The sequence below is a fragment of the Panthera tigris genome, chromosome B3 (assembly GCF_018350195.1).
Source record: "Panthera tigris isolate Pti1 chromosome B3, P.tigris_Pti1_mat1.1, whole genome shotgun sequence".
Taxonomy (NCBI): domain Eukaryota; kingdom Metazoa; phylum Chordata; class Mammalia; order Carnivora; family Felidae; genus Panthera; species Panthera tigris.
Window position 1 is genome coordinate 107,125,465 of NC_056665.1, and position 21,534 is coordinate 107,146,998.

Genomic DNA, 21,534 nt, shown 5'->3' on the forward strand with positions numbered 1-21,534 from the left:
CAAGGTCCGAAAAAATGCTGAACACAGAAAATATCTCTACTGCTAATTTGAAAGTGGAAATCTTGTTTCTTGTTTTAGTTTTTGACAGCATGAGAAATGTGGAACAAAAGATACTGTGATTCAAATGTCTGTTGAAATGACTACCGCAGTTTCACATTAAAGTTGTTTGCTTTATAATTATAGGTTAAAACCTTTAAGAAATATTATCAAGTCATTAGCAAAAGCTAATTTCCAGAGCCATTCAGTGTTCTAGAATAATGTTTAAGAGTGGTTCCTCTTGTTAAGAAAAATTTCAGTCTTGACCTTGAACTCGGAAAATTGCAATCAGGGGCGCCTGGGTGGCTCAGTCAGTTAAGCGGTCGACTTCGGCTCAGGTCATGATCTCGCAGTCTGTGAGTTCGAGCCCCACGTCGGGCTCTGTGCTGACAGCTCAGAGCCCGGAGCCTGTTTCAGATTCTGTGTCTCCCTCTCTGACCCTCCCCTGTTCATGCTCTGTCTCTGTCTCAAAAATAAATAAACGTTAAAAAAAAATTTTTTTTTTTAAAAGAAAAATTGCAATCAAACTTGACAATTACTAAGCAAATCAAACTCATGTTGAACAAGCCAGATTCAGATTCAAGTTCAATTTCTGACAAAAATTAAAGGACTTGAGGGTGGTTAGGAGCCATGAAAGCAAATGAAACTTAGTATTGACACCACTAGTTCAGTAACACATGGCAGGTTCAAATATCTTCTGCAGGGAACTTGCTCGTGAAGAAAGGAGTGAATAACCACAGGTTTTACCAAGCTCTGTATATTTCTCCCAACTAGGTCTTTTTTTTTTTTTAATGTTTGTTTATTTTTGAGAGAGAGCACGAGTGGGGGAGAGGCAAAGCGAGAAAGAGACACAGAATGCGAAGCAGTCTCCAGGCTCTGAGCCATCAGCACAGAGCCCAACGCGGGGCTCGAACTCAAACTGTGAGATCATGACCTAAGACCAAGTTGGACACAACTGACTGAGCCACCCAGGCTCAGGTCTTTTTCTACTTCACATATCTTTTACCACCATCAGTTGTAACACATCATAGCAGATTCCACTTCAGGTTGTAAAGAATTGTTTTCTCAACTTCTTTAAAAATACTCACCCATAGTTGTTCCGTGCAGAGTATTCATAGAAGCTTAATTCTTCAGCAACTTCAAACTCAGCACTGATGTCTCAAATAAATAAGACCTGAGCAGTAGTAGTAACATCTATCAACTCATCAAGAATCAGACTCATTTACCTTTTTAATTGACTTGATTTTGTTCCCAGTGTCCCAAACTTTTTGAGCAACTGTTTTTTCCAAAAGGCCAACAAACAGTCTCAAACAATTTTACTTTCCTGGATACATTTCTTTGGCTGCTGCACTCAAATACAATTAACTCGCCATCAGTAAATGGCTTTCCTTGATGGGGTTGCGAGAGTCCCTTAGAGACTTATTTCAGTTGAACCCTCATTTTCATTTTTTATTTTGTGAGGAAGTTCTGTTCATTTGAGATATTTCTAGATTAAATTTCTAGTTTTTCTGACAGTTGCTTGCCTGTGAGTGAAATACTAGATGAGTGCTTCTATTGGTAATGTCAACATATATTGTAATTTAGCTCAGGTATAGATTCTTTGTTATCTAATTAATTATCAAAATAATTGACACTCCACTGTGCCTTCAAAGCACATTAGAAGTCCAGTTTTCTTGTTTTGAAAGGATGGCTATACACTAGTAATAATAATGTATTTAAAGCTTGGTGATTTACATGGCATTCAAGATGCTGTTGAGTTACAACCATGTCACTGCGATGTGCAGTGTGCTGAGCAGCAGTAAGAACTGAGGAGAATCACTTCCTGTCCGTGTTGTAAACTACTCAACTCTGCTTTAATACCATAAAAGCAGCCACAGACAGCATGTAAACAAACGAGCATGATGTATTCCAATAAGACTGTATTTATGGACACTGAAATTCAAATTTCATACAATTTTCATGTCACAAGATTTCTAAAATTCTTTTTCGACCGTTAGTATAAGAACCATTCTCAGGTCATTTATTTGCCGTACAAAAATAGGTGGTAGGCTAGATTTGGCTTGTCAGGCATGGTTTACCATTCCTGATCTAAATAATTTCATTTTTTATTACTAGTTTAGGGGTACTTATATAAAATTTAGGCATACTCTCCAACTGGGGATCACTGCAAAGTGATTGTTAGCAGGCAATTATCCCACCTTCAAAAACTATTTTCCCAGGAGACAGTCAATATTTAAATATATGTATCTAATACAAAATTAGACATAATTCAGATTATAAGATTATAATCTAATTATTATCACTTAGATAAAATAGACTTATTTAAATTTTAATTTGATAACTTACAACAGCAAGGGTAAAATATAAGTGTTCAGTACTAAAATGAATGCTAAAATTTTATGAAATCATTATATTTTATTACATAAAGGTCTAATGGGGAGATGGAGAAGACATTTCCAATGAAGTGACTGAAGCAATTTGAGTTTTTTCTTCTGAAAAGACTTTATCTGTCTTCTGGCGTTTAAGAGGTGGGTCGTCCTGATTCTCTGTAACAAAGCCAAAAAACCGTTATTAGGTAAGAGAATTAACATTGGAAAATACCTTTAAAAAGCAAATAATATAGGCATTTTAAAGATTCTGAATACTCAACGTATACATAAAATAGTAACATGACTGCAGATTTATTATTATAATGAAATAACCTTCTGCTAGACTAAATAGTGTGTATGTCATGCTAAAATTCGTAAAATTGCGAGAAACCAGTCACAATTGAGTGGCAAAGAATCTTGAACCGAAATATCTAACTAGAATTAGTTTAACCTATTTCCAAATTTAATAAATATTAAAAGCTACATGAAAAGTATTATAGTTTACATTTAATTTCCCAGAAATTGCTCACCTAGAGTTAGGGTCTGGTTCTTGTAGAGCACAGCAGCAGGAATCCGAAAGGTGATACATAACATTTCCTTGTTAGGGGCTACATTTCTTACTAGGTGAACTGAACTGCATGCCTCCAAGGAAATGCCTAACACAGCCCCAGCTCGCTGCTGAACATCCTTAGCAGGATTAGGGTCTTTGGAAAAGCTGTAACAGTGCACTATGGGAAGGAGCTCAATGCCACATGGCGGCCCATCTAAAAGCAATTTGAAAACACTGAGAAATTCAATAGCCTTTGCTGGCAAGTTCATGACAATGTGCACAGAGTGTTTTCTTTCTTTTGACAGTGGTCCCAGCTGCTGCATTAACTCTTCTCTGACTGGTCCTTGAAGGAAGTCTTTCCCATCCAAGTTAAAGACTTTCACCTTTTGGTCCACTTTGTTTAATTTACAATTGTGCAATAGCCATTTATGGGATTCAGGATTGAGATCATTAGCAAATACAGTGCAATTTTTCTTTGCTACTGGAATGGCAAAAGGCCCAACCCCAGCAAAAACATCAAATAGCACATCTCCAGATTTGAGAAGTTCTGTGATACGACTGTGTTCTGTAGAGAGACGAGGATTCCAATAGACTTTCGAAAAATCAAGTTCATAGGTGTAGCCGTTTTCTCGAACCTGAAAAAGGTATTATACCTTGGTTAACCTGTTTAGTTTTAAATTCCAGCCATAGACACTGGATGGGTATGCCCACACATTTAAATTTAGGAGCAAATAACTGCATTTTAATTAGAATTCTGGTGTTTATGCTATTCTTGAAGCCAGTGAACACCTCGCATTAGACTTTGACCTAAGAAAAGTCCTCTCTTTAAAGCCAAATGACTCTCCGTCTCATTCTACCCGGTCATAAAGTGGTTCCCAAATCACATAAGGCATTTTTCAGACAGGCCAATTGACTGGCTTACTCCTACTCTATTTTGTCACCTGACAGAGAGGGAAATAAACCTGTAATTTGAAACAACACAACACATATCTTCATGAGGACTAGCTGAAGTTGCAGACAGCATTCCCCTCAGCAAATAAGCTTCCTTAATTATCATTCTGTAAGAGGGAGGCATGACAGATGTGTCTTGTACTGGGGCACCTGTGTGGCTCAATCAGTTAAGCATCCAACTCTTGATCTCAGCTCAGGTCACAACCTCACGGTTCGTGAGATCGAGCCCCGCGCTGGGCTCCGCACTGGCAGCATGAAGCCTGCTTGGGGTTCTCTTTCTCCCTCTCTCTCTGCCCTTCCCCAGCTTGTGTGTGCACGTTCTCTCTCTTGAAATAAATAAAAAACATTAAAAAAAATCTTGGGAAAGAAAAGATGTGCCATGTACATATTGGATTTTGAGGTATTTTACTATGTTTTTAGATAGTTACTTGGATTTTGCAAGGTTCGTATCTACAAATTTTAGCCAGTGTATAGAACAAATCCTTCCCCTACTTTCTCTTTTCCCAAATTTGAGTTTTCATGGATTAAACTAAATATATTTAGTGAAGCTAAGTCTTGAAATTTAAAATTTTAAGACTTTGTGCCATTTTTTGGGGGAACGATCATAAGCATGTTAGAAAATAGAAAACAAAACTAAAACTATAGTCATGTAATGTGACCTCAGCCTTCATTTTAAGCCCCTTGTTTTACTGGATGAAGAATCAAAAGGCCAGAAAAGTTCCTAAGTTCTACAAATCTGAGAGAGATACATCTTCTATATTCTGCCTTCATGGAATATTTTGCTTTCAAATTTGTGTAAATATGTTTTCCTTCCAACCACATCAGATGCTCTGGCCACGTTAAGTCTCCAGAGTTGGAAACGTTCCTTCATTATTCTGGTAACTAAAACTCTCTAGATCTATAACCTGGAAGGTCTGAATATGTCTTGGGATGCTTTTCCTGAAATATCCTTCCTACTCCCCCTTTTTAAGGTGAAGCATAGTACTACTTTTAAAAAATTAGACTTTAAGTATCCTTCTGATTTTACTCATACTGTCTTTCAACCTAACTCACTCAGCATTACTTTCAGCCCGATTCACTCTCAGGAATCTTTTTACTCACAATAGACACAGAAAGTACTTATGCTGCTTGAGCTCCTAAAATTAAATGTGATTCTGTTTGTAGTAAAGAAATTATACTGAGTTTTTGCATTTACTTTATGGTATAAATGTTAAATATAAAATATATCCTAAGAACAAACTTCAGTTGACTTAAGAAATCAATCAGAAGCCATTTAAAAAATTACAGAAGTTTCTGAGAACTTTTAGATCTCTGAGAAGGAAGTACCCTAAAGGGCAGTATCAAATGAAGAAGAAGCAGCACTCAATCAGTATGCTGAGATAAGCACGGATACCAGCAAAGCACTCACATTCAAATCTTACTTGCCAGATCAGACCCCACACAATACACACAAGCAGTAGGCCGTGGACGTTATACAGGGAAAGATCATGCATGGACTCTGGAGTCAGACGCCTGGCTCCAAAAATCCAGCTCAGTCATGCCTTGTTACTTTATCTGCATAAAGAGAATATTAGAAACAACCACCATTATATTTACCCAAGGGATACAGATGCGCTGTTTCGAAGGAGCACACGCACCCCAATGTTTATAGCAGCGCTATCGACAATAGCCAAAATATGGAAAGAACCCAAATGTCCATGATGGATGAATGGATAAAGAAGATGTGGTGTATATATACGTGTACACACACACACACACACACACACACACACACACACACTGGAGTATTACTTGGCAATCAAAAAGAAAGAAATCTTGCCATTTGCAACTATGTGGATGGAGCTGGAGAGTATTATGCTCAGTGAAATTAGCCAGTTAGAAAAAGACAAATATCACATGACGTCACTCATATGAAGACTTTAAGATACCAAACAGATGAACATTAGGGAGGGGAAGCAAAAAGACAGGGAGGGGACAAAACATAAGAGACTCTTAAACAGAGAACAAACAGAGGGTTGCCGTAGGGGCTCTGGGAGAGGGGATGGGCTAAATGGGTAAGGGGCATTAAAGAATCTACTCCTGAAATCATTGTTGCACTATATGCTAACTAACTTGCATGTAGATTAAACAATAAATAAATTTAAAACAAAACAAAATAACCACTATTATCTTGTGGGCTTCTAAGGATTTGTTATATTTAAAACATTAGCTCAGGCCTAATAGTAAGTATGTAGTAAATGGTGTTTTAATATTCTGTTACAATTAAATTATGGAGAAATAATTTTATACTTAAAATATTCACCTAAATCTATGTGGCCCAGAATCTTAAAAAATAGTTATTTTGCATAAACTCTCCTGGGTTTTATAAAGTCCTGTTTAAGAGAAAGAAGTCAGCGAGAGAAAGACAAATACCATATAATTTCACTCATATAGAATTTAAGAAACAAAACAGATGAACATATAGGAAGGCAAAAAAAAAAAAAAAGCGAGAAGCAAACCATAAGAGCTTAAGTCTCTTAACTATAGAGAACTGAGGGTTGCTGGATGGGAGGTGGGGGGGAGCTAAATGGGTGATGGGCATCAAGGGGGGCACTTGTTTCGATGAGCACTGAGTGTTATCTGTAAGTGATGAATCACTAAATTCAACACCTGAAACCAATATTACCCTATTAGTTAACTAACTAGTATTTAAATAAAAACTTGGAACCAACAAAGATACATCTAACATCTTAAGAGTGGACTTTGTTATTAAAATTTTTATCAAGTTATGGAGAGAAGTTAACCTATTTCCTAGCTTGGGTACAAAATTTCACATAATATTAACACATAATTATCTAAGACTTTTAAATCAAAAAAATGTTTATATTATCCAGCACTTCAGAGGATTTTGGGGGTAGAGGATGAGAAAGTGGTTTACCCCAGGAATCTCTTCCTACATATTAAAAATATTTTTTCTTTGAAATAGGTTTGTTTTGTTTTCCTTATAAAAGAAATATGTGCTCCGTAGAAGAGTATAAAAATGAGAACAAAGGTCACTAGTAACTACTATATCAAATAAAAATATGCCCACTGTTAACATTCTGATATATGTGCATATTTACATACATATTTAGTTAAAATGGAGCTATGTATATATATACTACTCTACAACTGGTGTTTTTGTCACTTAACCTATCACTGGGCAATTTATTTTAGTAAGTGTGGAGCTCAATAATCTATAATGATGGAGTATTTCATTGTGTTGTTATACCAAAATTTAATCAAGTCTCTGATGAACATTTAGGTTGTTTCTATTCCTTTGTAGAACCTGGTACATACACATCACTACAATTTTCTCCAATTATATCCTTGAGATAACTTCCCGTAAATGGAATCCTAGGTCAAAGGAGGTACCTATTCAAAATGGCAATTTTTACCATATACTCTTCCTGAATATTTGTATCAAATTTGCACTTCCATCAAAAGGATATATAAATGCTCACATTCTCACATACTCATCAATATTGGGTTATTATAAATACTTTTAATCTTTGACATCTATTCTGATTCTAAACATTAATCTTGATATAATCTGTACCTAGGAGACAATAAGATATTCCATACCTTGGTCATCATGTTCTCCTCTCCAGACAGCACTTCCATTTGGAAATTTCGGTACGTATTATCAATGTTATTGATTTTATTTACTGCTGAGGTGATTCCTGGATTTTTGTCAATCATAACTTGACCTAAAAGATGAGAATTCATAAATATTGCCAATCGGTTGCAAAATAAAACTGAAAATATAAAATGGAAATAAACTGTATTTCTTTTGGTTATAGACACAAGTTGCATCTAGTGTGTATATTGTGGCATGCAATTCTAAAAATTCAGTGGATTAGCAAAGTTAATTAATGTCTGCCAGCCTCTAATACAAAGACAAAAAACCATATGGGTACACAAGTTTTTATTTATTTATTTTGAGAGAGAGAGAGAGTAAGCGAGCTAGTGTGCACATGAGCAGTGGAGAGGCAGAGAGAGATGCAGAGAATCCTAAGCAGGCTCTGCACTAACAGTGCAAAGGTAGGGCTCAAACTCACGAACTGTGAGATGATGATGTGAGTTGAAATCAAGAGCTGGACACAACCGAATGAGCCACCCAGCCACCCTATATGGGTACATTTTTAAAGAAAAATTTTTGAGGAGTTTCAGTCTATCTAATAGTTTTCCTTTTTTTTTTTTTTTTAAATTAAATCTCAAACGGACCAATACACAACAATAAGCAAAAAAGTAGACCATAAGGTAAAGAACAGAAAGGAAAAGTATAAGGACCATTGCAACAAATGATCTCTAAAATCACCAGCCTGTTCCCACTGACCTAATCAAATGTCTGCTTTACTATGTACTTAAAAAAGATGCCCCCACTGTGGAAATACATACCAGTGAAATAAGTTTTCAAATAAAAGAAACAGATTATTTAGAGTCTTACCTAAGTAAAATGTTCATTTAATTAAATTGTTCTTTTTGTCAAATATTTGCCAGAACAGAAAGAGCTACAAATAAAATACACCAGAAATGGTATATTGATGCCCTTTACTTAAAGTCTACTTTTTTGTTAGCGCTTAAAAAAATTATAAGAATCTATATGTCATGTCATTGCATAAAGAAAGATAACTTGATTTGTAAGTTAGTAAAAAGTGCTCAATAATATAAACATGCTGATATATAACCAGAATTTGTCCAATTTCTTTTTGATAATTAGATACCTGATTTTGAATATGACTCTAGCCAATCATTATTCTTATCCTGTTCTGCTTCAGGTATCAGAAGTCAATTTTTAAGATATAATAGTTTGAAATGAGGAATGAAATAAAAAAAACAAACTGAAAGTCTATGGCAAAAGCTTTAAAATTACCACTGGATGAAAATGCTTCACTTTTAATCTAGGAGGGCCCTGAATAAAATAGGGATGCCAAAAGGGATGTTTTGAGTTCTGACAGGCGATGACTCATACATAGCAAAGCTTATCTTTGACATTTGTGCCCAGGCATAATTATAAAGATCTGCTTAATTATTTATTGTGTTATCGTTGTGCATTATCAGTCCCTTTCATCAGTAAAAACAAAGGAAATGCATAATAGCATATTTCTGAAATCCTAATCATGCAAAACACTGAGAACTACATTTTATTTTATTTTATTTAAAGCATGAGAGTGCAAGCAAGCTGGGGAGTGGGGCAGAGGGGTAGGAAGAGAGAGAGGAGGGGGGTAGAGAGAGAGAGAGAGAGAGAGAGAGAGAGAGGGAGAGGGAGAGAGAGAAAGAGAGAGAATAGAGAGAGAGAATATCCCAGGCAAGCTCCATGTTCAGCATGGAACCTGACAGAGGGCTTGATCCCACGACCTTTGGGATCATGACCTGAGCTGAAATCAAGAATTGGACAGTCAACCAACTGAGCCACACAGGTGCCCTGAGAACATGTTAAAGGTGAAAATAATTCTCAAAAGTTCTGACAATTACTCTACATTAAAAAGAAAAAAAAATCTGGAGAATACACGGACATCAAATATTTGTAGAAGGACAACTGCAATCCTTATTAGTCTTCTACTTCTTTCTTCTCCCAAAGGATAAAGGACCCAGGCTCAAACTTGGGCTTACAGAGATACAACATACAAAAACATTATATTTTTTTTAATGTTTATTTTTGAGAGAGAGAGAGTGAGAGAGAGAGACCGAGCACAAGCCAGAGAGGGGCAGAGAGAGGGAGACACAGAATCTGAAGCAGACTCCAGGCTCTGAGCTGTCCGCACAGAGCCTGACACGGGGCTTGAACTCATGAACCATGAGATCATGACCTGGGCCGAAGGTGGACGCTCAACTGACGAGTGACCCAAGTGTCCCCAAAAGCATCATTTCTAAATGACTAAGGGCACTAAAAAACAAAGTATGGCGCCAGACATATAGAAGAGGCTCAGTCAGTCAAATCAAAGCATGAATAAACAGGGTCTTGAACTTTTGATGGTAAACACTCAAATTTAAGAAACCTAGAATTCAGCATAGTCCTGAGGGCCTAATGACTCCTATGTACCAAATGACGAGGTGCCAAAGAATTCTGCCAAAGCAAAAAATCTGAGTTTAATCTATGCTTGTATATTGTGCACAGAAAAGCCTGAACTGATTTTTAGAGTTTGCTATCACTCTGGGGAGAGTATTCCAAAATGGCTTTCAAAAGAGAGGGTATGTAGCTCAAGATGCAGCTTAAAATTAAAATGATAACATGTCCTGCTTCTGTAATTTGACATTTAAGAAACTCATTTTAAGAACTAAAATGAGAACTTAATTACTTTCTAGCACATAAATATTATTACTAAGACACACCTACCAATTAAATGCTTGAAAGGTAGTTGATGATCTCGAAGGTTCAGGTGGGCAATATGTCCAACTCTGCTAAATCCTGAAGTCACATCTTGACCTTCAGGAAGCACAGCTCTCAAGATTTCTTCTGACTTAAAGTTTTCATAAGTGAGTTCCAAATTATATTTATGTATCTGTGGACTGACATTAAGCTGCTTTAAAATACTGAGTTCTGCTCTCTCAAAGGAACCATCAGTAAATATTTTATAGGGATCCAACATAACTAGTCTACTTTCTTCATCTTCTGGATCTTCAATTACACGTTTTATGCCTGGGCGCTGCAGTGCTGCCCTTTTAAGGGATCGCATCAATTTATTGACTATTTCTTTCCTCACTTTAAGTACTGGGATGGTGACTGTCTTTTTAAAAGCTGTTCTATCAAGTTTTGTCATTCCTCGAACATTAGAGGGTGGTGAAAACAATTCAGAGTCTCTCTGGTTTGTTTCTATTTCAGTCATGGTGGAGAATCTTCTCCTTTGATCCAACAAGAAAATACCAGGTGCTCTGCTAAGTTTCTGTATCTGGGATGTCCAAGCAAGTGGAGCCAATGATTCTGATTCAGATATTCTACAGGTTTCCACTTTGAAAAGTATTCTTGAGAATCCAAATTGCCTCCATAAGTTCCTAAAAAAAAAAAAAAAAAAAAAAAAAGGATGCACTTTAAAAAAACAAAACAAAAACAGAAAGCTACAAACTTACATGTTCACAACAGGTTAAGAATAAAAAATCTAAATTCTATAGTTTTAAATAACATGCTAAATGCTGACTGGTGTGTGAGACGTATACTATCTTTTCCATGATATGTTGTCTTTTATAGTAGTAAATAATAAATTTGCACCTTAACCCATCTGCTGCCAGGACAAGGGCTTAGTGACCCATCAGCCTCCCTATAGTCAATGAACCTCTCCACCCACAATTTTCTACAGAATAAGTTTGGGATTGGAAGGCTGACATTTGACTTAAACGATCCATCTCTAAATGAAATGGTCATTATATTTATGACTTTACCAATGGCAATATTTACTAGGATACTTATGGGTGCTTATTACATCAGAGGCTGTGCTACATGCTTTACACACATTATCTATCTTGGGAGGTGTGTGGTTATCACATCTTTATTTTGTAAACGAGCAAACTAAAGGTCAGAAGTAGGTTAATTCATCCAGTCTCGTTTCTGTAAGTGGCTGCGCAGGGATTAAAAACCAGGTCTGTCTGACTGACTTCAGAGCCTGTATTCTTAATATATTGATTGGTATGTTGTTTGTCTTTAATGCTTCACTACCCCAAGTCCTGTCTATAACTTGAGGTTTCAGTATTTTGAGGACTAGGGCTTTGCAGAGTTCTATGTCCATTCCATTAATAGTATCAGATATTCACTTTGCCTTCTAGAATACCAAAGAAATAATTGGAAGGGGAGAGGACCCTGCCCCAGAACCCCGTGAAGCAATTCTCAAACTTCACAGTCAGGGTTCAAGTTTGGTCTAGCAGTTCCCCAGCTGCGTGATCTTGTAATTTCTTAATCGGAGTCTCGGTTTCCCACATGTAAAATATGGCTAAAGGCTCGATCAGAAAGCTTCTGAACAGATAAAACACATTCCTTCGCACCCAGTACTAGGGCCCAAGCTCAGCACCCGGGCGGTGGGTGACCTCGCGACCTGCGCCAAGAAGCGAGTGGCGGAGAGCAGACCTTGGAGGAGGGGTACTACCACCTGACCCTCAGCCTCTCGGATCAGGGGCACTGCGGTCACCACTTCACCAACGTCACCATCCCAATTCCTGGCGCCGCTCGGCGGTTGACTCCAAGTCTAGACCCCCTCACCTCATGCTCTGGTGCCGCTCGGAAGAGAGTCGCTCGTGGAAGGGCTGGCCCTCGATGACATCATCACGGTTCGCCACGGAGGGGCGAGCGTCATCAGAGCCCGTCGATTCCCTTCTTTCTTCTCCGCCCCGGTCGGTACGGGAACCCGGAAGGGCCGGGCTCCCCGCCCCGCCTCCCGCGCGACTATTGACTGGAAGGCTGGGGTAGGAGCTCGCAGATGGACCTGGTTGTCGGCCAGCGAGCAGCATGGAGGCGCCCTGGGGGATCAGCAACGCCGAGCGGAGCTGGTACGTCTCGGCCCAGCAGTCCGAAGCGGCGGAGGCGGAAGAGTTGAGCCCGTTGCTAAGCAACGTAAGTTTCCTCGGGAAGCTTCTGGGTGCTGCAGGCCTCCAGCCTTTTTCCTGAAATGCCTGACAGATGAGACCTGGAAAAGAAGGAGGTGCGGGTGCTGCATGGGGAGAAGGGAGAACCTGGAGCCTGACTCTTGGGGGATGGGGCCCAAAGTCAGGAGCCAGACGCAGATGAGAGCCAGCGAGTGCACGAATGTGATTGCAGCGTAACATGCCCTAGAGAGAAAGTAAACGCGCGGGCACAGGTGGAAGAGGTGCAGCACCATTTGGAGGTTGGGGACCTGACTGGAGGAGCAGCCCTGCCGTTATGTAACTCAGTGCTGTCTGTTAGTGTCTTTGTCGACTTCCTGTTCCCTCCAACAGTCTTGTGAGGTTTTTGCCAGAGTCACGAGATTTTTCTTCCCTAGACTTAGTCATTGGGTGCCTGGAAACCTCATACAGGGCTCCTTAGCGGTGAAGGAGTAGAGGTGGCCTGGTAATGAGTACATAGCACTTCCCTGACCCTAAAACCTGTGCAAGGGGGGCCCTCGGCTTTTTAACTCAAGTCCCTGGACTGTAACAGTTTCTAGGACTTTGCTCACCAATGCTGTTTTGGCAGAGGGTGTTTTCAGGGGTATCCTCGGTAGAGCAACGTGTATTGCTTCTGTTTATTATATCGTCATTGCAAGGTATTCCCTACCATCCCTGCATTTGAGCTGACTGAATTCATTAAATATATAGAGATTACTTTTGCAGTCCTAGTAATTGGGGAGTAACCATTGTCTACAGGAGCCCCAAGCTGACTCAGGATTTCTTCAGTAATCACATGAGCCGAGGCCATCTCTCCCTCGTCTCTGTCCCACCCCATTCTTATCCTATCTTCACCTTTTGCAGTCACAAGGTTAGTCATGGTTTTTCCTGAAGCCTGTCTGGCCTCTGTACTGGTGGAGATGATCTTCCTAGGAAACAAGATTTTTCTGGCACTGCATTAGTGGGAGGTGGGAAGGGAAAAAAGGAAACCAGTGCTACTTGAGAAATTAGTGTCACACAGTGCCTGTGGATTGCAGGAGTTCTCCACAACTTGTCATTCATTTCTTGATGAAATCTGAACTTCATCTACACACTTAACACTGTTAAATTTGTGTGCTTGCAGGAACTTTACAGACAGGGATCCCCAGGTGTTTCATTTGGTTTTTCTGTGTTTAATTTGACAAATGCCATCATGGGAAGTGGCATCCTTGGTTTAGCTTATGTTATGGCTCATACTGGCATCCTTGGATTTAGGTGAGTTTTTTCCTTTATTTCTCCCCTCCCCACCCCCCCACCCCCCCATTTTGATAGTACACTGAGAAGCAAAGAGGCCCCAGAGCTGGTGTTATACAATTTCTAGTTAAATCATTTCTGGAGGTTTAGCATTTTCCTGCTACTTATATATTATTGCTACTCTGTAGTTTGGAGGGATGCTATATAATTTGTATTTTTTATCCAAAAGTGTGACTAATTTTTAAAAATGGAAACTTGACCCATGCTTGTTTATGATAACATTAAGAAGTGGCTGTTGTTGTGTCACGTTGGCCAAAGTGAATTAAAGTTTATCAGTTATCAGATTACTTACAAATAGCAATTTTGTGAGTGGAAAACACATTATCTTTTCATTTCTCTCCATCATCTCCTGTCCTCCAGCTGTTAGGTAGTCTTATTTCCCTGAGTCTAGGCATGTGTTCTATGCCTATTCCTTTTCATCTAGACTCAACTCATATGCCAGTTGGCCCAAAATAGGAGACGTTCTTGGCTTTTCTGTGTTTCCATAGTACTTGTCTATTCATTCTGTTATTATAATGTGTTGTAATGATTTGTTTGCAAGTTAGTTTCTCTGCTAAACTGAAATCGTTTAAAACTAGGCCTAATCCTTAGCATTTAGCAAGTTTGTTTTGTTTATCAGTAGAAGCAGACCCATTTTACCAGGAAATTTAAAATGCATAGAGTCTCATTTAGGTTTATTTTCTGATTTTATTTTGAATTTCTTGATAAGTGAACCAACTTTTAAGTAACCCAACTTCTTTTTATAATGAGATATATGCACAAACTTTCATAATTTTTTTATTAAAAAATTTTTTTTGAATGTTTATTATTTTCGAAGGCGAGAGAGAGAGAGCATGAGCAGGGAAGGAGCAGAGAGAAAGGGAGATACAGAATCCAAAGTGGGCTCCAGGCTCTGAGCTGTCAGCACAGAGCCGGACACGGGGCTTGAGGTCACAAACCATGAAATCATGACCTGAGTTGAAGTCGGTCGCTTAACCAACTGAGCCACCCAGGCACCCCATAATTTTTTTTAAATAAAAAAAAAAATTTTTTTAAGTAGGATCCACGCCTAAGTAGGGCTTAAACTAACCCCCCCCCCCCCGCCCCAAGATTAAGAGTTGCATGTTGTACTGAGACAGCCAGGTGCCCCTCATAATTTTTTGAGTTTTTATTTTATTTCCAGTTAACATACAGTGTTACCACTATATTGCAGTGATTCAACACTTCCTTTACAACACCCGGTGCTCATCACAACAAATGTACTCCTTTCTCCCCATCACCTGTCTCACCCAACCCCTACCCCCTCCCCTCTGGTAACAGTAACAGTTTATTCTCTATAATTAAGAGTCCATTTTTGATTCCTCCCTCTCTCTCTCTCTCTCTCTCTCTCTGGTTTGTGTTGTTTCTTAACAAACATTCATAGTTTTAAAACTTCAAAGCTGTATGTGACATCTTAGGCACGACATAATTATAGGACTTATTTTGGGGTCCCTTTGAAAAAAATCACATCTTGTACTCCAGGGTCTTACATGCAGATGTATACCACGGAACATGCCCTCATTGAATCATATTACATTTGCCATTTAGTGATACCAGACTGTTATTTTGTGAGGCTTCAAGTGTACCTCTCAGTTTTGCTACTTAATAACAAGTATTAAGTGGGCCAAAAGTAACTTTTGGGGTACTCCACTAGAGCCAGCTTTCTAGAAGCCTGTTTGTTAGTATCTTCCTGAAAATAAGTAGGAAATTATGCATGTTGTCTCTTTTACCACTTTCAGTAAAAGAATCCCAATTATTACATCGTCTGCACCTTTTCAAATTGTGTCATGAACACATCAACTGTGTTAACTGCATTTGTTTGGTTTGGTGGATGTGTGTGTTTAATGCTAGGAAATGCAGTCTTAATTCAGTTTTATAGATAAAGGTGGGGTACAATCTTTGGAAGAGAAGAGACAGAGGGAAGGAAAAAGAAGACAATGACGGGGCGCCCGGGTGGCTCAGTCGGCTGAGCGCCCGACTTCGGCTCCGGTCTTGATCTCTTAGCTCGTGGGTCTGAGCCCCGCGTCGGGCTCTGTGCTGACAGCTCAGAGCCTGGAGCCTGCTTCAGAGTCTGTGTCTCCCTCTCTCTCTGCCCCTCCCCCACTCACACTCTATCTCTCTCTCAAAATAAACAAACATTAAAAAAAGAAAAAAAGGAAAAAGAAAAAAAAGACAATGAGATTCCACAACCAAAACCTCTGTTTGGATTTAAAATAGGAAGAAATAGTTATAAAAGGGAAGTATTGCAAGATCACTGAATGGCTGAACCAGCAGTCAGCAGACAAGAGTGCCGAAGGAGGAAATTTGTTTTTGTTTCAAATAAAGTTGGTTTCTTTCTGATTTTTTAAAATTTAAAAGCAGTATATTTTCATTTAAATAAAATTTGGTAAATGCAGAATAATATTTTCTTACTTTCTTTAGTGGCCACAATCCAACTCTAAGATCATCCCTGTGAACATTTGAATGTGAAAAAAAAATTGGTTTTTTAAAGAGATACCTCAGAAAAGAAACTTTTGTGGGGTTTGACCATGTCCTCTTTTATATTTTAGTTTCTTGCTGCTGATAGTTGCTCTCCTGGCTTCTTACTCAGTTCACCTCCTGCTAAGTATGTGTATTCAGACAGGTGAGTAAAAATACTCTGAGTCATTTGTTGAAGCAGCTCCTTGAGATGGGAACCACATACAGGATTCGATGTCTCAAATTTAATTTCCAGTAGGCATGCATTATTATTAGATAGGGTGGTTGAAATGGAGAATTTCAAAAGACCAAGATACCCAGTCCTAGGGAAGTATCCAAGGACAGAATGGAAGGAAGAAACTTACCTCCCTTTCTCTATAGCACACAGCATAGTTTTCTAGGTTAGGGTAGATTAGGGGAGACACCTGAAAGGTGTTCAAAGGATCCAAACCTTGTACTATGGGGAAGCAGTGGACAGGTGTTCATTCTGATTGTATTTCTCTTAGGGTGATTATTTCCCCAAGGAGAACGCCTCTCTAGATCTACTCCCGTCTCTGTAGGAGGCCAGGTCACTAAACCTTGCATTTATTTAGGTAGTTGTATATTTTCAGTTGCAAGTCTGGAATAAGATAGTCTTTTTGAAAATGACAGATTTATATGCAATTAAAACAGAATAGATATTTATAAATATTTTTCCATTTGGACTGTTACTATGTAATTCATTCATGTATTAAGTTCTTTTCAGTTGCAATAAGTAAAAATATATGAATTACAGAACTGCTTTAATAAGGCTTTTCTTTTGGCATTAACAAATATTCTGTATCCATCAATCCTGGTCTTTTGATCTGTCTAGTCTCTTTTATGTTTGGATTAGGTCAGTTTTGATGCCAGATCATGAGTTTAATTCTTCTTCTTCTTTTTTTTTTTTTAATGTTTATTTATTTTTGAGAGAGAGACAGAGACAGAGTGCTAATGGGGGAGGGGCAGAGAGAGAGGGAGACACAGCATCTGAAATAGGCTCCAGTCTCTGAGCTGTCAGCACAGAACCCGGCATGGGGCTTGAACCCACAAATGGCAAGATCATGACCTGAGCTGAAATCAAGAGGCAGACACTTAACCTACTGAGCCACCCAGGTGCCCCATCATAAGTTTAATTCTTATGTGAGTGAATTCACTGTGCTCTATCAGGTTTTGTTGTTTTCAGACTTTAAGAAGCAGAATAGATACATGAAATAGACAGTGGGATTATTCTGGCTGGAACAGGTGAGAGAAGCCCAAAGGTATTTCTTGAGAATTTTAAGACTCTTCCAAGCATAGTCCTAAATCCACAACTCTACTCTATTTCATCTGTCTATGCAGCAGACATATCTGCAGATCCTTTTGTAAGTGATTTACAAACCACGGGGCTTCTAAGTCCAAGAATGTGAGGTGGGACTTAGAAATATGTTTTTAAAAGTCCTCCAGGTGATTCTTCTGCAAAACTGGTTTAAGCTCCACAGTTCACAGCTATAATTTGTATCAGTGCCTTTGGCCATCCAACCTGCAAATGTGTGCCTTTCTTTCAAGGGTATTGGGGATGGTGCAGACAGATAAAAAGACCAGGAAAATGCAATATTAATCTGAAAATACAAGTTATTCATAAAGCATCCCAAATTCAGAAATAATAGCACTAAATAAATGTCATTGTAAATCCTGCTGAACTTGACTGGAATTTTAATGACCTATTTTGAAATTTTTCTTCTCTGTGTGAAAAGATTTATTTACCTAATTGGTAGTTTTCAATTTTTTTAGTTTTTAACATCTTAATAGGGTTATTTTATTTTTTTGTTATGGATTCTACTGAAAGAGTAATATGTTAGTCAACTGTGGCAATTATGTCTTCATTACACTTTATTAATTTCAGTTATTTGGAAATAATATTCAATTTAGGAAGATTTCTGAGTAATGCTGATTTTTTTTCTCCTTCACTTCATCTATATTTAACTTCAAAATTCTGACACTGTCTGTTGTTCTTTTCTGTAACTTTAGGGCATATGAAACTGAAAACCTGTTTCTTTCTCTCTTTTCTTTTTTCCTTCATTTTTGTAGCTTACTTGGGCCATGAACTAGCTTCTTCATGGTTCTTCATATACATTGATGCACCTGTCTTTCATTGATTGAATTCCTTCAGTCGTTGTAAAATTCTCTATGGAGGTAGGCTTTTTTTTTTTTTTTTATTAATACACACACACACACATATCAAAGACTGGAGAATAACATATAGCTAAATTTTCTTCTCAGTGTTTTGGACCGTCATTAAGGAGTATTATGCTCAGATCAGATTCATTGGTCAGAGAAAGGGCTGTTGTAAATCTTTACAAAATAAATTCTTCATTTATTTGCCTGGAGTGCAAGAGAAATTTTTATCTTTATAAAAGTAAAGGATTTCTTCACATGAAATTCTGCTGTTTTGGATTATATATAGGGTTTGAGGTCTATGAAGACTTTTTTGGGGAACTGAGGTAGCATATAAGGTACCTTAATCTCTGTAGCCTTAGTTTCTCATCTGTAAAATGATAATGATAATGCTTTCCTTTGGGATTATCGTGAGAATGAAACACAATAATGTATATAAAATGCCAAGTCCTTGGTCAGTGCTAGCTTTTATTATGAGTTCTCACTGATGCAGATTTTGATGCAATCTTGAAGATTGCAAGATGTACACACTTCTGCCTCAGAAACAGTGGCGTATTGTGATTCTTTGGGGAAACTTCTCTGCTCAGGGAATAAACCCATAGGTCCCCTCCTCTGATCTCCATATCACTCTAAGCAAGAAGGAATGACAATTGTAGAACTTAGCATGCCAGGACTTACCTGTGTACTGTCTCTCACTCTCCTGTCCATATAGCCCCTCTTTGTCTAATTGAAGTTTCATGGTATGTTATTACAATCACTGCCTTGCTCCTCCCCTTTATCATCCTACTCCTCTAGCAAAGCTCCAACCATGGTTAAATGCAGTTCTGCCTACTTCACACATGCACCTGTGCAGTAGAATATTCCTGCCGAAAAACACAGCCATGCAGATTGATATCACTATAATTCAGTGTCTGGTGGACCTACGATGCTATTACACAATCCTTATCTTCAGTTCATTCACTTGCTTACTCTGCTGTCTAAGAGATGAGGTTTTCATAGCTTCTCCTTTCTCTCAAACCTTCACCACATTCTCACTGATTACATTCTTAGTGGATATCCTCACTTTCTACTTCACTGAGAAAGTAGAAGGAATCATAAGCTCTTGCCACTACTTATACCTTCCTATCTTCATTTGTGCCATATGCTCTGTTACCTTGGATAAACTCTTGGTGTTCCTATCTAAGACCAGCTTCCCTACTTATGCTGTGATTTCATCTGCTCTCACCTGCATCATTCCAGCCACTCTCCCCCATCTCCTCTCTTTTATCATCTTTGTTCCTTTGTTTTCTTCCTATCTGGCTACAAAGAATCTATAATTTCTTCCATGTTAAGAACGACTCCACATCCTTCAGTAAGCTCCATGACTTCATAGCAAAACTCCTCAAAAGACTTATTTATACCAGATAGTTCCTCTTCCTTTTGTTCTCTTTTGAACCCACTCTAGTTATGCTTTCCTCTATCATTCCACTGAAATTATCATACCAGCGACTTACAGTTAGTTGCTAAATCCAGCAGTCAGTTGTCATTGTTGACCTCAGTTGACTATTCAGCAGCATTTGACACAGTTGTTCTATCCTGTGTGTAACACTTATTTACACTCTAATGGTTTTCCTCCTGTTTCACTGAATACTTCTCTTTCTTTATGCTGAATCTTCATCTCTCTATCTTCTAAACATTGGAGTACCCCAGGACTATTCCTCTGATCTCTTTGCTTTTCTTCTTCTTCTTTTTTTTAATGTTTACTTATTTTTGAGAGAGAGAGAGAGAGAGAGAGAGAGAGACAGAGCATGAGCAGGTGAAGGGCAGAGAGAGAGGGAGACCCAGAATCTGAAGCAGGCTCCAGGCTCTGAGCTGTCAACACAGATCCTGACGCGGGGCTTGAACTCACGGACCAAGAGATCATGACCTGAGCCTAAGTCAGACGCTTAACCAACTGAGCCATCCAGGCACCCATGATCTCTTTTCTTTTGAACTCACTCTAGGGCTCATGGTGACCCTAAAATTTATATTCTTAGCCTGGATCTCTTCCCCTGAATTTCAGTCTCCTATACAACTGCCTCCATGACATCTCCACTTGGATACTACTATATGTCTCAAATTGACCAAACTGTCTGTTTTTGCAAATGCCAATCTATACCTTCCACTGTTTTCTCATCTAAGTAGATGATAGCATCTTCTTTCTAGTTGCTTAGGCCAAAAGTCTTAGAGTTATGGTGAACTCATTTTTTCCCTTCATACTCCAAATGGAAGCTCCAAATGTGAGGAAGTATCCATTCTATACATTTGAAGGTAAAATATTGACACAACATATGAAGACCATGATGAAAAGGTGTAGAGGCTACCATTTGATCCAGTAATTGTACCACTTGGCATATACCTAAATGAATTGAAAACTTATGTTGACACAAAAACCTGCACATGATGTTTATAGCAGTTGTATTCATAATAGCCAGAACTTAGAAGTAACCAAGTTGTCCTTCAGTACACGAATGGATTGTGTGGTCCATTCAATGAAATGTTATTCAGCGCTAAAAAGGAATGAACTATCAGGCGACGAAAAGATATGGAGGAACCTTTGATGCATACTGCTAAGTGAAAAGTAGCCAATCTGAAAAGGCTACATCCTATACAATTCCCTCTATTTGACATTCTTGGAACACCTGGCTGGCTCAGTTGGTAGACCATGCAACTCTTGATCTTGAGCCTATGAGTTCAAGCCCCATGTTGAGTGTGGAGCCTAGTTTTTAAAAAATGGCCAATGATATGATATTCTAGAAAAGATAGAACTATGGAGACAGTGAAAAGTCCAGTAGTTGCCAGGGGCTAGAAGAGAAGGAGAAATGAACAGGTAGAGCACAGGGAATGTTGGGGGCAGTGAAACTATCGTATTACACTATAGTAAAGGATACATGTCATTATTTACTTGTCAAAACCCATAGAATGTACAACACCAAAAGTAAACTCTATGGACTTTGGGTAATGACATGTCAGTGTAGACTCATCAGTTGTAACAAATATACCACTCTAGTGGGGAATGTTGATGGTGGTGGAGGTTGGGCATGTCTGGGGTTAGGGGGGATGTGGGAACTCCCCATACTTTCTACTCAATTTTGCTGT

General features: G+C 38.6%; 2 protein-coding genes across 10 annotated transcripts in view; one reads left to right on the forward strand and one right to left on the reverse strand.

Annotated features, from left to right (window-relative positions):
• Positions 1-1,808: 1,808 nt before the first annotated feature.
• TRMT5 (tRNA methyltransferase 5) lies at positions 1,809-12,363 on the reverse strand. Its single transcript, XM_015543306.2, has 5 exons — positions 12,116-12,363; positions 10,265-10,920; positions 7,510-7,634; positions 2,936-3,590; positions 1,809-2,582 (listed from the first exon to the last, which is right to left on the reverse strand). Exons 1-5 carry the CDS (start codon positions 12,361-12,363, stop codon positions 2,467-2,469), a joined length of 1,800 nt encoding a protein of 599 aa, XP_015398792.2. The 3' UTR covers positions 1,809-2,466.
• Positions 12,362-21,534, forward strand: part of SLC38A6 (solute carrier family 38 member 6) — a 74,314-nt gene continuing 65,141 nt past the window's right edge. For 8 of the 9 annotated variants that reach the window (XR_006218887.1, XM_042989841.1, XM_042989842.1 and 5 more), the window contains exons 1-3: positions 12,362-12,466; positions 13,598-13,728; positions 16,335-16,408. Coding sequence is in view for 8 of the 9 variants with exons in the window: in XM_042989841.1 (XP_042845775.1) it covers positions 12,362-12,466; positions 13,598-13,728; positions 16,335-16,408 (310 nt within the window). In the remaining variant the exon portion in view is untranslated. Of the gene's footprint in view, positions 12,467-12,504; positions 12,555-13,597; positions 13,729-16,334; positions 16,409-21,534 lie in introns of those variants that run through there. The other variant, XM_042989848.1, reaches the window with a different exon arrangement.